A 17,500-nucleotide genomic window follows, 5' to 3' on the forward strand; every position below is an offset into this window, starting at 1 on the left:
TATCGACACAAAAATAACTTCTCGCGCGATCGAAAAAATATCGTTTGCTAGTTCCAACCTTTGACTGGATAGACGCGCAAACCCAACGTGCCTTTATATATCGACCTTATACGACTGCTGACTCGTGAAGTTATCAGTGACGCCATGCAAATTCTAAAAGGCTTCCTAATCCATTCAACAACGCGAATGTAAAGCCACGTATATAGGTAGTTCTTCAACATTCGGTCACGCAAAGTGCCTTTATTTTTTTCGTTTTCTCTCTCTCTCTCTCTCTCTTTCTCTCTGTTTGTTCGTCTTTTTCTCTCTCTCTTTTTCTCTAGAATAGGTTTACGTTACTCGTTCGAACGGGTAAACGTAAGACGTAATCGTTTATCAAAACGGCTTTACTACTTGACTACGTCACGTTCGTCTACTATAAATCTTCGCTTACGTTCTCTTCATTCTTCGCTCGATTCTTTTCTTTTTTCTTTCTTAAGTAAATGCGAATGTTTTTAAATTTTTCCAACGTAAGAAAGAGAGAGAGAGAGAAAGTAAAACATCTTTATCTCATGATTATATCGATCGCAAATTAAACAAAAATGGAAATAAAAATAAATTCTTTATTAATAATCTATTTAATTCTTGATTTTTCTTTTCGTTTTTTATTTATTTATTTATTTATTTATTTATTTTTTTTTGAACAAATTATAATATCGATTAAACGTTACGAGTTTTTTTTTTTTTATTTGAAACGTTGTCCCTTTAAAAATGTCGGTAACAACATGATATCACGTTTGTTCTTAAGATGTTATTTTCTTTTATTGTTTCCGGTCGATAAGGTAGAAAATGTTATCTTATCTTTGAAGGACCGCATGCTAGAGGTCGCACTCTAGCATGTAGTTACATACATAATTTGTGATCGTATTATTTGGATATACGAGGGGAGCTTTTCGTTGTATCCTTCACCTTCTAGAAGTTTTGGAACATAGCAACTATTTTTGAAAGTCGCAAGTGACATTATTTCATGCCGCGATGTCAGATAATTCTGATACCAGCGCTAATTTGGTGAGCCAATGTTATATCTAATTTATATGTATATATACATACATACAAGCATATATTCTTCCTTTTGAATAAAATTATATCTATATATATATATATATATCTGTGTGTGTATGTGTGTGTGTGTGTGTGTGAAATAAGTGATTATTGATAAATAATATTTTAAAGAAAGATAAACTATCTTCTTTTCGGAGCAGCACGTTAGAAACACGTTCTTGAACCCGGTCCTCGTGCACGCGTTTAATCAAAATTCTATATATTCGTTTCTGCAAAATCTATTTTTAAGAATTTCGTGACATAAAATTTCTAAATATGTGTACATAATCGAATGTTCATTTTTTTTTGGTTTCGTGCGAGATAAATGTATTTTGTTTTCAAACGAATGTAAATAGGGATTTTTTTCTGTGTGTGTATGTATGTGTATGTGTGTGTGTATGTGTGTGGGTGTGTGTGACAATTTATTTTTATTATTTATTATTTATTATTTATAACGAGTTAATAGGTAGATAAGATAAGGTTCATACCAATAAATTATTTTATGCAAATATTATATGTTTGTATTTCAGATCAAACCGATGGCTATAGTTGTTCCGCCAGATTCACCTAAGAAATCGGTCAAGTCTACCGCAGTAGTAAAATATTCTGCCGTTCAAACGCCTGCCACCTTTGCTCAATTGCAATGCAATACAAATTTAAATCTTCCACCTAGCAATTGGCTTAGCAGTTCTGCGGAAAGTTATGGTCTACAAAGTGTATGGTCTCAAAACACAGGATTCTCCAGTTTTCGTATGGCTCATATGTTCCCGGACTGTGTGGGAGAAGTTGACGTTGTGTCGGACGCAGAAAATATAAAGAAATTATTAAAATTACCTTATAACCATGGAGTTATATCTATGATGGTACACCGTATTGAAAATACTCTATTGATAGATGATTTTGATATACATAAATATTTATTACGGCAAGCGGAAAGTGACTGGGAATGGTTAAAGAAATTTTTTTACGAACATATATTTCAAAACTTAGGAGATAAAGAAAAACGATTATTTCATAAAGCAAACAGTAGAAATAGCTTGCAACAAAGGAATTTAGTATCGAAATTCCTTTATCATTCTATCGTATTGGCAGATAGTAAAGAACAGAATATAAAACCACCTTTGCCTGTCAAACCATTGGAGCAATGTTTGCCCGAACCAACGCAAGAAGAGAAAGTACCGGATCCAAACTATAATCATAATTTTGCACGTAACGTTGTGTGGACTTTCGAAAATATACAAATGCTTATTGGAACTGACATGCCAATATTTGGCGGACAAACACATCCTTGTATTAGTTTGCGGTTAAGAGACATGTCAAAACCTATTAACGTATTGACAGGAATAGATTATTGGTTGGATAATTTAATGTGCAATGTTCCTGAAGTGGTCATGTGCTATCATTTGCATGGTATAGTTCAAAAATACGAATTGATCAAAACAGAAGATCTTCCTAATTTGGATGATTCGAAATTCAGTCCTAAACTTATTAGAGACGTAGCACAAAATATATTAAGTTTCTTGAAAAACAATGCTACGAAAGCTGGTCACACGTATTGGTTATTTAAGGGTAAGCAGAGTTTCTTTAAAATAATTTCTTTCTTTTTTATATAATTTAAAAGATTAATTTCTACGTGTGTCTTTAAAATATTCGATAGGTAAAGACGACGATGTTGTAAAACTGTACGATCTAACATCGTTATGTAACGATGTTACCGATGAAAAAGGACAAAATCCGTTTACCGTGCCGGTAGCGATGCTGTTATATAGAGTAGCTCGAAATATGAAATATTCGTCTGATTATCACCGGCATCAGGGTACTATTCGAATGCTATTGAAAAACTGTGTTCAACTTCTCGCAAAGGAAAAATATCCGCAAATCGTTACGTCTGCTCACTTTATGCTTTCTGACTTATATGTACCTTCAAGTACGGATCCCGTCAGTCCAGGATTATCCGATCAAAGCGACGAGGAAGATACACAGAGTGAATGCAGTACAAATCATGAAAATGAAAAAGAAGAAGACGAAGAAACTCCTAGTGCGTCTATTAAATCCTTAACGCTAGCAAATAGTAAGTATCTTTATAGAGATCGGAAAATCTAAATTAAAATTATAAAAATCTAAATTATATGATAATAATAAAAAAATAAAAAAAACAATTATTTCAGTCAAAGAGCAAGTAGAACAAGAAGGGCCTAAGTACAAGCCACCACCGATAACAGGTAGCGTAGAGGAAAGATGTTTAACCGCATTGGAGCACGTAGCGCATGGTCTTGAGTGTTTAAAATATTTCCCGACTGAAGAAAGTTCGGACGAAGAACAAAAGAAAGCAGAAGATAGTGAGAACGAGAAAAAGAAATATGAAGAAGCTAATCCAAACATGGCAAAACCTTTTCAAGCAATACCGATGCCTTATGCTTCTTTAAATCAAGATAAAGGTAACGAGTCTGGTGAAACTTCACAAAATAACAGTCCTAGTCATAAAAGAAAAAATAAGCAAAAGAAAAAGAAATCGGAGAAGTACACTACGAAAGAAAATACCTCTATCAACAACAAAGACACGAAATCTTGGCTATGTAAATCAAAGAATGAAACATTACCTATTTGGCAAGCTCCAAAAAAAAGCGATAATGTTAGCTGGAATGCACATTTAAAAACTCTTTTGTACGAAAAGGCTTCATTGATATTCGCTGTTTTGGCAGAAAACGAGTATGCGAATAAAAATTATGGTGCCTCTTTGAGATACATATTGGCGGTATTGAGATGCCAAAAAATATTGGAAGTTTGTTGCGGCATAAGAAATGAAAAATCTATTAGTTGTCTATTAGGCCGTGCTGGAGACTGTTGTTTTATGACTGTACAAGACTGGTGTAATATAGAGAAACATAGAAAGAATTATGAAATTAAAAATGTAACAGAGGAGAAGATAATCGAAGAAATATATTCAATGGAAGATTTAGATACGTGTACGTATAGAGATATCATTTTGATGTAGTAATCGAAAACAAATTTTTTCTCTCTCTCTTTTTTTTTGTACTTTGAATGACGTGTATAATTTCAGATGGAATAGAATTATTGCCGCAACGTCTTGAAAGTTTGGAATTCACATTGGTCGCCTCTTACAAATGTTACGAAAAAGCCTTGTCCTATGAACCATTAGAAGTAGAAAAAAATAATTTATTAAGACGACTAGGAAATATTCATAACGAATTAGGCGTTTTATACATGAATCAAGCAGGAAGTAATTACATTATGTATATTTTAATTTAACCATATACACAATTAAATATTTCCTTTTAATAATTAATACATTTTTTTTTTATATTTGTCAGCACGATACCAACAAGAAAGTACGACGAACGAATCGTCCCAATCGTCTGCAGACGTTACTACTCTACTTAATCGTTCCTTACATCATTTAGAAGCAGGTGTCAAAGCTTTCGAAACTGTCCACGACGAAGCAAATTTGGCTCTACTTTATTCGAATACCGGTAGACTCATGCGAATTTGTGCGCACATGCACGTTAAACATAATACACAGGAGCAATATTTTTACAATAAAGCACTTGCTAATTATCAAAAGGCATTGCAAGTTCTAGGTTCTAAAAAATCTAATCCTGCCATATGGGACACAATAACATGGGATTTGTCTACGACACTTTTCACCATGGCCACATTATTACAAGATTTTCCTTCTCAGGGAAACAAGGTATTTTTTCTTTTTTTTCTTTCTTTTTTTTTTGAATAAAATCTCTCATTAATATATAATTTCTTTTTAATATATAATTTCAATAAGTAATAAATTTAATATATAATTAATATATCATTTTAATATATATATAATTAATTTTTATAATTTAATATATAAAACTAATTTGTCTCTTATCTTATTATATATTCTAATCTCATAAATATATATATATATATTTTTTTCTTTTTAAATGACGATAAAAAGAAATAAAATATAAAATGTAAAGCTAGAAAAATAAACGAGATCTCATTTTATTTTATTTTAATCACAGACAGAAGAAGAGCTCGAAAGAGAAGTAGTCGATATATTACAGAAAGCTCTTAAACATTGTGACGTAGATACACCAGGTTCGAGACAACCGGTATATCAATTTCGTGCAGCTATCATTCAACATCGTTTAGCATCTTTATATCATCATATATACAGAGAATTCGAGCCAGATTCGGATAACGTCAAGAGGAAAAACAGTTTACAATTATGTAAATTGTATTATGATAAAGCTGCAAAATTATTATTAGCTTTGGAACAGACAACTGAATTTTTGAGAGTTCAAATGGAGCGAGTTGCTTTGGCTGAACATCAAGCACGAAGTAAGTTTTTATCGTCTTTAAAAATTCCTTGTTAAAATTTCATTGTATATTTTTTCAAATTATTTGTTACATCCTAACGTCTATATATTATTATTTTATTAAAAAGGTGCCACAACGTTTAATGGCAAATTGAAGGCGTATCAAAATGGTTTAGAGTTATTATTACAATGTCGATCTATCATGGAGTTACTCTGTGAAAAGAATAAAATGTCAAAGGAAAAAATTGAAACTAATAATATCGACGAAGGTGATAAGATTAATAATACAACCGAGGATGAGAAAACTATAGAGGAACAAAAGTTTTCGGAGGACGACGAGAGTTTGGTCGTTTTGCTTGAACAAAGGTTACAATTTATATTGCGATCGTTAACTAAATTACTTGTCAATAAAAACACTGCCACGAATAAAAAGGAGTAAGTAAATTATAAATATAAATAAATATAAATAAAAAAAAATTATACATATATATATATATAAGTCGGAATAAAATATGTTGGATTATAATTAATAGACAATATTTTAAATTATTATTAATCTATTTTTTTATTACAGATACGAGACTCTCGCCAATTTGTATAAGCAATGTTATAGTCGAGCACTTAGGTCTGGAACATTATCAGGTATCACATTGATGACTCACGTGACGCAACTATTAAAGGATCTATGTAACATATTGCAACACATAGAATAATAAGAAAAAAGAAAAAAGAAAAAAGAAAAAAAATGAACTATGTAAATACATACTTTAGTTCGTAGAACTTCAAACTGCGCAAGAGATCTCGATCCCTCTGTTATTTCTTTTTATTTTTTATTTTTTTTTTGGGAACTTTTAATCGGTTACATGAACAAATCGATTACTTCACGGAAGTCCGTCTCTTTTGTAAATTTTTTGAAGGTTTAAAATTTGTATTCTATTAAAAAAAAAAAAAAAAAGAAAAAAAAAGGAAAGAAAAAAAGAAAAAGAAAAAAAAAAAGAACAGATCCTATCAACGTTGATCATTAAATTATAAATTCTAAAGGAGGAACGAGATCCATAAATGCATTTTCGATGATCTCCGAACTGCCTACAGTATATATATATGTGTGTGCGTGCGTGTGTGTTTCTGTATATGTGTGTGCATATATATATATATACACACACATATATATATATATACAGTTGACGACGATAACAGTGACGATAATGACATTTTTTTTTTTAAACCTATTGTGTAAATTGTATATAGTCAGGATGATAATGCTTTTATTTATGTATTATTTATAAGCGAGGAATAAATATTAGTCGTGAATGATTGAATGGAGAAATTTGTTCTGAAAAAAAAAAATTATCTTCTAAACTCCTAATATATATATATATATATATATATATATATATATATATATATATATATATATATAAATTTAATATAAGAGTGTACAAGATTGATATAATTATATTTAAATATTATTCATAATAATTAATTATTCATAATAAATTCATATTACAAATATGTCACCGTAGTATACGCCTATGCAGTCGTTATACAAAATATTCATATATATATTGCTTTAAGGACGCCAATGGAGTATTAACCCTTTGCATTCCAAAGATCAATTTTGTTAATATAATCTATCAGTAATTTCAAGAATTTTGTTTACAGTAGTCTTATATTGTATATAAGCATAATTATAAAAAAGAATATATATATAATATATATTATATATACATATATATATATATATATATATATATATATATATATATATATATATTATATCTATATATATAAGAGTAAGTAAAATATAAATATAAGTAAATATAAGTATAAATATAAAAAATAAATATATAAATATAAATATAAATATACAAAAAATACATACATACATACATATATATATATATATATATATATATATATATATATATATATAAAAAGCTAGATAAAAAAAAAAGTAAAGAGGGTGAGTCGAGAAGAGAAGAATGAACGAAGAATCGACGCGTCGCCGGATAGAATCAGTAGGGTGGTTCGGCAACGAGGGGTGCGGGGAGGATCAATGAACCGCGAATAAACGTTCGGGGCGTTGGTATATAACAATTCCACCTGTCAGTTGCATCCCTCGCGGTTCAATGGCTTTGCCTCTATCTCGTACGAGTCCGTTTTACTGGAGACTACCCCCGTTTTACTACAAAGACAAAACAAGAAGAAGAGGAATCGTACAAAAGGGCCCGATCACTTCATCCCCTATCCTCCCTATCCCCTATCCCTCATCCCCACCAATCGTCCATCCACCCGTCATCTCTATTCCTTTATTATCGTTTTTTTTTCCTTTTTCTTTTTCCTTTTTTTTTTCTTTTCTTTTCCATTTGCCAATCAGATAGAAAGAAGAGTTGTTCTCGTTGCTCTCGTGGGACGTTCGGAACTTGACCTTCGAACAATAGGCGATCTGTCCATAGCTATTCTCCCCTTTAGCAAGATAGAAGTTGACTTCTCTATTGGTTCCGCACGGCGGTCTGGTTCGGTATCATTCTACTATAAAAACGAAAGACGATTGAAAGAGAGAGGAAGAGAGGGTGAGAAATGGGGAGAAAAAGAAGAGAGAGAGAGAGAGAGAGAGAGAATTTATTTCGTCGAGTATTTTACCACGCCTTTTCCTTGTTCATTTTTTTTTCTTTGCTTTTGGCTTTGTTTTTGTTTTTGTTTTTGTTTTTTGTTCTGTTCTGTTCCTTTTCCTTTTTTCTTTTTTCCTTTTTCCTCTTTTTTCTTTTCGTTTGTTTTCTTATAACGAATCGATCTTTAACTTATTCGATTGTGATATTTGATTGTATATGTTTATGCGTATGTTAATGTACGTTTGGTATGTCTTTTTTATTATTCAATTATGTTCGATGATAATTTTATCGAGTTTTTTTTCAAGTGTTTTTCTCTGTTGGTTTGTTTGTCCTTTTTTTTGTTTTTTTTTTTTTGTTTATTTTCATATTTTTTTTTCTTCTCTCTTTTATCATTATATATTCATCTACATATTTCATTAACTCTGTCATTTTAAGTTTATACGTTTTAATATATGTACGTTCGATGATAAATTTTGTATTTTTATATAGATAAAAATTTTTTATTGATAAATATTTTAATATGCATTTTGATGATAAATTTTATACAAGTTTTTGTACAAGTTTATTTTGATATTTCGATCGAAATAAGGAAGATAATATAATATATTATATATTAAAAAAAATATATATATGTATTACGATATATATTATATTGTTTATTCAAATGTACCGAATCGTTCTTATTATTCAATCTAATAAAAAATTAACGTTACAAATCACTCAATAATCTTTTTATATTTTTGCGATAATAAATATAATAAACCTATATATGTCAATAAGACGATATAGAAATAATATAATATATAAAAAAAAATATATAAATATATATACGTATACACACACACACACATATGTATATATACGTACATCATATCATATATATATATATATATATAAACCTGAATATCCCTTATTATTAATTAACCCAATAAAAATTTCCAATTACAATTTAGAAACGATTCAATAATTTCCATACAATTATCAACAATCATACTATTATTTCTATTTATTTTACTTAATGGACATAACGAAGCAAATAATGACATGATTATACTCTTTCTTCTTCCTTTTCTTTTTTCTTTCTCATTTCCTTCATTTTTTTATTTTCCTCGAATTCATTAACGTGTAATCACGATCGAGAAAAAGCAGCTCTCTCGTTGGCTCGTGTTACTCGGAAGAAGACAACAACAACAGGAGAGTAGTTTTTCTCGAAAGATTGTTGAGAGGAGATTCTAGTAAGAGCTTTCGAAGATCATTACGCTGTAGAAAGGAAGAAGGAAGGAAAGAAAGAACGAAAGAAAGAACGAAAGAAAGAAAGAAAGAAAGAAAGCAAAGAGGGTACGTGTAAGGAAAGATGGTGAAGAAGGTAGAAGAAAAAAAGAAAAGAAAAGGAAAAAAATAAAAAAAAAAAAGAAGAAAAGAAGAAGAAGAAAATAAGAAAAAAAAGTAAGAAGGCGGTGTCGCATTCCTAGATTCGCTGTTACTCTCCATTTGTCTTCTCAGCAACGTTCATTATTTGTTAGGTGTTGCTTGTTCCTCCTTTCTCTATCTATCTTTTCGTTTATAAAGAATGTTTCCTATCTAATAAGACGCATCAACCTTTAACTTGACTGAATCTTGAGTGAAAATATATCTTCGACGATGTGAGATACAATGTTTTTTATTCCTTCTTTTTTTCTTCTTCTTTCTATCTTACATTTTCGTACGCTACGTATTTTAAATAATACGATATTAAAGATAAAGTAGCTTTACGATTACTCTTTATTTTTATTTTTATTTGTTAGGTACGAACGAAATAATGATGGTTGAGTAGCAAGTGGTTTGATAATTATTATTTCATTAAAATTATCGACGGTTCAATTATTGTGTTAAATTAATAAGAAATAATTCAATGAAATATCAATGAAAAATTTAGAATTCTATCTCCCTCTCTCTTTCTCTCTCTCTGTCTGTCTTTCTCACTCTATCTGTCTTTTTAATACTTTTATTTTCGTTGTTTAATCAAACAGCAATACAATTATATCGATGATCTGTTAAGTGTAAGTATAATAATGACGATAATAATTATTATAATAATAATAACAATGACAAGAACAAAAACAAAATTGTCGTCATTTTCTAACAATTCTTTTTTCTAATTTCTTTTTTTAACTTAATACGAATAAATCTTTAGTAAGAAATTATTTTCATCTAGCGTTTGTATTGACAACACCCTATATACGATAAGTCTTTTTTTTCTTATCTTTTTGTTTGTCTTTTTCCTCCCTCCCTCCCTTTCTCTCTTTCTTCCTCTGTTCACGGTTTTCTCTTCACCCTCTTCAAGAAGATCACAAATATTAATCCGCAAAGGAAAAGTGAGAACGGTCTGCTCGGTCCTTTGTTCGCAGGACATTTCGAGTCAATCATAAGCAAATCCTTATTCGATTCTTTCAATTTTTTTTTTCGTCCCTTTTTATTTCGTTTTTTTTTCTGCTCTTCATTCTTTTCCCTACCTTTTATACTTTTCGTATTACGAGAAGGAAAAAAGAGGGAATCGAAAAAAATGTATTCGCCATAGAATTATATACGTAGCGTCCAGGTTCTACCGTCCTAAAAGGGTCACCGTAAATTTCACATGGGGAAAAGGAAAAGAAACAGAAATAGAACAAATAAAAGAAAAAAAAAGAAAAGAAAGAAAGAGGGAAGAAACTGACTCTTCCAAACTGATTTTTTTCTCGTATCGTTTTCTGTGTTGAAACTTGAAAAGAGTTTCTAAAAATGAGAACAATTTGAATAAGCTATATGTTATGTCGAATTCCAGGATGTATATATATATATATTGTTTGTTCTTATAAATTTAATATAAGTAAAGAAAAAGAATATATATATATATACATATATACAATATTTTACACATATATATATTGTATTATATCATTCTATATATTACATATATAAATTATCTCTTTCTTTTTTTCTCAAATTAATTTATATATAATAAATATAAATTAATAATACATAATAAACTATTAATTACTTTTATATAAAATAAATATAAATTACTTGTTAAAAGTATTAAATATACATATAAATACACACACACGTATATATATATATAAATTTATTTATATTATATATATTATATTTATTTTATATAAATTAATTTATAATTCATTATTAAATCATATATATATATATATACGTTTCGCGTTCAAATTTAAGCATTTCACAAAGATCCCAGAGACAAGAACGACAAAAGACATGACACCCTTTGTCGGTTTTCATGTGCGGCTCGAAACAATCAAATTCCAGAAGCGTTTTCGCGAAGAACGCATTGAGATACAGACCGTTAGACGTATAGGGGAGAGAGGACCGTTCGTTCCATTACGCGAATTACATAATGAATCCGTCAGACGCGAAAGAAAAGAACAAATTTACGGCTTGACAGTCCGTGCTCGTCCGTTAGGAACGTCTATGGAATTTTAAGTTAACGAAGGGAAACCCATGAGTGCTTTGGCTCAGAACGAAAAAATGTACGAAGGAGAAAGATAAAAGGAGAAAGGGATAGGGAGAAAGAAAAACTTGAGAAAAAAATTAAGATTAAGAATTAGAAAAATAGAGAGAGAGAGAGAGAGAGAGAGAGAGATAATTTCTTTTTTAAATTTTCGAAGCAACAAAAATAAGTGTAAGTAAAAAAAAAAAAAAAAACAAGATGGGCAAGGAAAAGAAGAGAAGAGAAAAAGAAAAAGAATAATATACAATCCGTAATATTTTAACAATAATAAATTATAAATTACATAAAAAATTATAATACTAAAATTATATGAAATATAATTCGTGTTCTTAATTCATTCAAATACGTTATTAAAATTATATCGAATAAATCATGATATTATCAATTATATTAAAAATTAACAGAAAAATATATATATATATACTATATAAAACAAAAAAGAAAAAAAAAAGAAAGATTATAAATACAAAATTATCGTTTAAATTCACATTAAACGTTATTATATCTGAATTTATTATCTTTCTGAAGGATGAGTACGATTAAAATAATCATTAGATAAATTTCTAATGTATTATTATATTCTATTGTCTTTCTTTTCTTTAACTCAAACTTCCTCTCTTTCGTCTCCTCACCTTTCAAATTTTCTACATCCCTTTTATTTCCCTTCTAATGTATCGTCCTTTCTTCGGTACAATATTCCGTCTATCTTTTTCTTTTTATCTCTCTCTTTCTCTCTCTCTCTCTCTCTCTCTTTCTAGCTACCCCAATCTACCCTGTCTCAACCTCTTTTCTTCTCGTCTTTCTTCTCTCGAACCCTCTTTAGCTCGTTCTTCTCGTCCACTCTTTGACCTCGAACGATCGACCCTTCTGACGCTATCGACACTTCCGGACGGTTGGCTTTTTACGTCGAAGTATTTCCGCGCGCGTTTACTTTTTACTACTCGAGAGAGATAGAGGTAGAGACAGAGACAGAGATAGAGACAGAGACAGAGACAGAGACAGAGACAGAGAGAGAGAGATAGACAGAGACAGAGAGAGAGACAGAGACAGAGAGATAGAGAGAGAGAGAGAGAGATAGATAGATAGATAAAGAGAGAGAGAGAGAGAGAAGCTTGGGCCAATCGGTAGACGATCAACGTTTTTTTCTTCCTCGACCATAGGATCGAGATCGATCGATCGATCGATCGAAGAAACGATCCTATGATCGAATCGACTAAGACGACGACGAGCAAACTCTCACTGTTCGGAGTTTCGAGTCTTTTGTCGGCTTCAATAGACAGTACGATCTTTATATAGGTACGTTTTGTACTGTTTCTATATGTGTATGGTGTGTACATATATATATATATGTGTGTGTGTATGTATGTACACATGTATGTATGTACGTATGTATGATTATAGAAAGTGAGAGAAAAATAAAGGTAAAGATAAAGAGAAAAATATAGACGGAAAGGGGTGAGGAATGGGGGTGGAGGGTTAAGGATACAGTGGAAAATGGTGGTGGAAATTTTTTGTCATTGTGTTTCGCGGATAGAAATGTTTTTCTTCGTTGAAATCTCGTCGACTATCATCGTCGAGCTATCGATAACAGAACAGTAACGAGAAGTTTCTTAGAGTTAAACCCATTTCCACCCCTCGTCGTCGTTCTTTTGAAAGAGTAGACATTTCCATTGGGAACAATTATTTTTCCATAAGCTCATTTAAAAAAAAATATATATATATATATACACATACACGCGTGTTCTAGATATCATTAAATATAGTTAAGAATATTCGAATTCTATAAAGAATATTTTTATATAATATATCAATATATTTTAATACGTAGATCGACAAATTCTATCAATCAATCAAATTTATTGTTATATCTAACGAATCAAATTTCTATCTAACGAACGAACGAATTAACACGAAGTTAATTAATTAATTAATCAATTAATTAAATAATTAATTAATCAATTAATCGCTTACTTACATACATAATATATTATCTTATTTTTGACAAAGATAATCCATAGTAATAATAAATTTCTTACGTGAATGTACGCTTTTCGATCATCCGATGATCCTTTTAAGCTCGCATTACTAAGACGTAGATTCAAGTTCCGGGTCAAAAGTTCGTCCTCTCTCTAACGGATAATCCAGAAGCCTCTTTGACCGATCGGATTACATATGTATTCGGTGGTAAGCAGATATCTATTACGTAGGACATACGGTTCAAGGAGGTATACGGTAATAACATTTCACGATGTTGACGAATCATCCACCCCCTCCTCGTCCACCCCCCTTCTCTTCGTTCAACTCTATCCCTCCCCCTAACTTCACTGTCACTCATCCCTCGTCTATTTCCTCATCCCTTGCACGCACACAAATCGAGCGCAGCGTTTCATATAAACGTAATACAACATTAATAAAAACGAAGGACGTGTTTGACTGTTTGCAAACCCTCAAAGACCCTTTCTTCTTCTTTTTTTTTCTTCTTCTAACTTCCTCGTTTGACCTTGAGAATTTTTATTGATTTCAACGTATACGATGATATCGACGATTTCGAGATATAAAAGAGAAGATGGATGGACTCGATTGCGTATCCTTTCAAAAGTTCTTTTTATACGCTCGATATATGGGGTACAAATTAAAAATTAAAAATATATGTATATATATGTATGTATGTATATATAGGAAAATGTAATAAATTTTATATTACATTATATTAAATGTCTTTCAAATGATAAGAGCCAAGGAATAATTAATTTAATAAAAATTGCAAGTTATAGAAGGTAGCACGATATTATCATAAATTAAAATATATGGAGATTCGATGACTATAATGACATCGAATGATATATCATCGAAATGACAAGAGCTATAGAACCTAGAGAATTATTTATTCGATATAAAAAATTTTCTACGAATTGTACTTTAATACGATATAATATCGCATTGTTCAATATTATGAAACAAAACTTAACATAAAATAATATAAAATATAATATATCATGATTTATATAAAACAGATACGGATAAACAAAATGTTTCTTTTCTTTTTATTACATAACTTCGATCCTTGACTTCATCCCTTAGTAAAGAAACCTTCCGATTTACGTTTCAAATATTGTACATTAATTATAATACGTTCGATTACGATTACGTTTAAAAACATTTTGCAAATCTATCGATCTCTACACGCAAACACAAAACTTTAATATATTTCTTGAATATTTGAAAACACGCACGTCTGCAATTCACGCACACAAATATCTTACTTACGTCGTAAAAAATTTTTTTTGATCACTCGATTAGAAGTTACAAAGCAGACTTAGTAAACTTGTAAATAAAGAAAAAAAAAAAAAGAAGAAAAAGAAGAAAAAAGAAAAACGAAATGGCTGCTACTAAAAGTGTTCGTTACAAAACTCCCATTTAGTCACCATCACCCCATCTCGTTCACTACCACCCTGTCTCTCATACCGTTACCTTCTTAAATTCCCAAGAATCAAAGTTAAATCGTACGGATGAGAAATAGTAGAGGAACGTGTAGCTTGACCGGCTGTGTAAAGGGAGCTAGCGTGTTTACACCATCTACGTGCCCGTTACATCGCCTACGTGTCTACGTGCTATCCCGATATCCACTTTCAACGCGTTCTTTCTCTGTCTCTCTCTCTCTCCCTCTCTCTTTTTCTCTTTTTCTCACTCTCTCTTTCTTTTTCTTTCTGTCTCTTTCTCTCTTTACTATTACCACTACTACTACTACTACTATTATACATATGTACTACTATACGTACTGTATGTGTACTGTAGTACGTGCGGTACTATATACGTACCGCAACGTACCCCTTGAAATATCCTATACGAATTCTCCGACCTCGAGATACGCGAGCGAAGGAGAAATAATAAAAAGAAAAAAGAAAAAAAAAGAAATGAAAGAGAGAGAGAGAGAGAGAGAGAGAGAAACTTCGCAGAGAAAATTTTCGAATAAGCAGACGCGTGTTACGTGCTATCGTCGATTTAACTGTTTTAGAAACGTTCTTGGGTATATCGAATAATCCTGGAATCGAATAAAATCGATCGTTCAAAAAGTGTTATTCTTTTTCTTCGTTATAGTCAATTAGAAGAAGGAAAAGCGAGTTTCAGAGATATTCTCGTTCGTGTATATAAATATGTATCTAGGTAGATTATATTATATAACCGATAAGTAAAGGTTCTAATTAGATCAATCGAGAAATTCGTGTAACTTTAGAATTATTTTAACAAACTTTATGGCAAAAGAATTGTCTATTGTGATATTTTTAAATCGCGATAATGGAAATTTCCGATATTCGTGTTTGACTTCTTTGTAATCCAATTTTTTATAAATATATATATGTGTGTGTGTGTGTATAGTCTAATATGTTATATTTAAAAAAAAAAGAAAGGATATTAAAAATTTATAAATTATGTAAATATTATGTAAAAATAAAATTTGCTTATATAAAATAAAATGAAGCTTAAAAAAATACATAAATAAATAAGATTTGAATAAAGAACATTGGAAATTGGATGCCATTGTCTATTATATTAGATTGATATATATTATATATTATTTGAATATTACATTATATCATATTATTGTTGTATATTATATTAAATCGTTAATTACAATTTTTATTATTTTCATTTATCGATATACGATCGAAGTCAAACGGTAATAGTCGCACTTAACTCACACACAGATTAAACACATTAGGTTTAGACTCGTAATTCTGTACGATGGCCGGTCGAGCTCGTAGAAACCGTCTATGTACTTTGTGGCTTTGCGTTCGAGTGTTTACGATGAAAGCACCGTAAAGAGATATAAAGAGAGAGAGAGAGAGAGAGACAGAGAGAGACAGAGAGAAAGAGAAAGAGAAAGAGATAGAAATAGAGAGAGATAGAAATAGAGAGAGAGAGAGAGAGAGAGAGAGAGAGACTTAATCGTGTCTGGATTGACGTTGATACGAATGCGAAATTTAGATAGCAGAGTTAATTAGAGAAAATCGAAATCGATAAGACTAATAAGATCATATGTCGAATTTATACATACATACATATATATATTATATACATACATATAATTAATATATATATATATACAACATATAGTGCTAAAACTCAGTTTAATATAAACATTATCTACACAAGTGCTTATTACATCGGTATATAACTCTGTGTAGGTTAAATAATTTTCACATGTAATTCAACGATCGATTTAGTGTGTGACAGAAATTTTTTTACGTAATAAAATAAGTAGTGCATTTGATAAAAGAAAAAACAAAAAAAATAAACAACAACATATGTTAAATTACGCTTCTCCGAAAAGATAATTCAATTGAAAAGTGTATGCCAATCGTACAAACTTTATATCGTTTATTTTTCGATGAATTTCTCTAAAAAATTATTTGAAAAATTCTACTTTATCTAATTTGTTTATATAAATACATGAAAGTATTATTAGGAACGTAAAATGTTAAATACTATAATTCGATGTTCGTCCTGAATTTTTTTTACGAATCGTCGAATTGCAAAAGAAAACTATTGACATTATTTTATTCTAATTGATATAATTTATATAATCATATTAAATTATCCAATTATTTTATATTAAAGGAAGGTATCAATGTATGTCTAATATTTAAACAAACTTCATAAACTCGATTATTACATATTATTATCTTTAAATAATTATTAACTATCATTACTATAATTCACAATAGTATTAAACATATATATTAAAAGAATGTTAAACAATCATAAAGAAAAATTCATAAAGAATCATTCTTCACAATGGCGGATTAATTATTTCTTATTTGTTAAAAGTCGTCGATCATTAGCTGAGTCGAGATGCTAGACGGTTTAATTCGATAATAAAAATAGAAATGAGACAAGATGGTGAATAGTGGAGTGGAATGGAGTGGAGAGAAGAGAAGAGAGAGAGAGAGAGAGAAAGAGAAAATTGTCGAAAAGGGGTTGTCACGAGGGGTAAGTAC

General features: G+C 30.1%; 2 protein-coding genes across 3 annotated transcripts in view; one reads left to right on the top strand and one right to left on the bottom strand.

Annotated features, from left to right (window-relative positions):
- LOC127062434 (phosrestin-2) overlaps positions 1-82 on the bottom strand; it is a 2,187-nt gene extending 2,105 nt beyond the window's left edge. The window contains exon 1 of the mRNA XM_050990654.1: positions 1-82. This exon is cut by the window's left edge and continues 2,105 nt beyond it. The gene's annotated coding sequence lies outside the window, so the exon portion shown is untranslated.
- Positions 83-888: 806 nt separating this feature from the next.
- Positions 889-6,715, top strand: LOC127062427 (erythroid differentiation-related factor 1). Of its 2 annotated transcripts, none has more exons than XM_050990640.1 (9): positions 889-1,044; positions 1,608-2,646; positions 2,735-3,148; positions 3,246-4,043; positions 4,139-4,318; positions 4,410-4,786; positions 5,100-5,418; positions 5,525-5,831; positions 5,971-6,715. In XM_050990640.1, the coding sequence occupies exons 1-9, from the start codon at positions 1,012-1,014 to the stop codon at positions 6,107-6,109; spliced, it is 3,606 nt and encodes a 1,201-aa protein (XP_050846597.1). In that variant the 5' UTR covers positions 889-1,011; the 3' UTR covers positions 6,110-6,715. The 2 variants fall into 2 exon arrangements, with proteins under 2 accessions (XP_050846597.1, XP_050846598.1); XM_050990641.1 differs by lacking the exon at positions 889-1,044 and adding an exon at positions 1,179-1,425.
- The last annotated feature ends 10,785 nt before the right edge of the window (positions 6,716-17,500 follow it).

The sequence above is a fragment of the Vespula vulgaris genome, chromosome 3 (assembly GCF_905475345.1).
Source record: "Vespula vulgaris chromosome 3, iyVesVulg1.1, whole genome shotgun sequence".
Lineage (NCBI taxonomy): Eukaryota > Metazoa > Arthropoda > Insecta > Hymenoptera > Vespidae > Vespula > Vespula vulgaris.

Excerpts from the sequence above, each read along its gene's own strand:
- LOC127062427 (XM_050990640.1), top strand. The coding sequence starts at position 1,012 with ATGTCAGATAATTCTGATACCAGCGCTAATTTG. Across the intron at positions 5,419-5,524 it reads GGCTGAACATCAAGCACGAA|GTGCCACAACGTTTAATGGC; the intron begins GTAAGTTTTTAT and ends TTTATTAAAAAG. Across the intron at positions 5,832-5,970 it reads ACTGCCACGAATAAAAAGGA|ATACGAGACTCTCGCCAATT; the intron begins GTAAGTAAATTA and ends TTTTTATTACAG.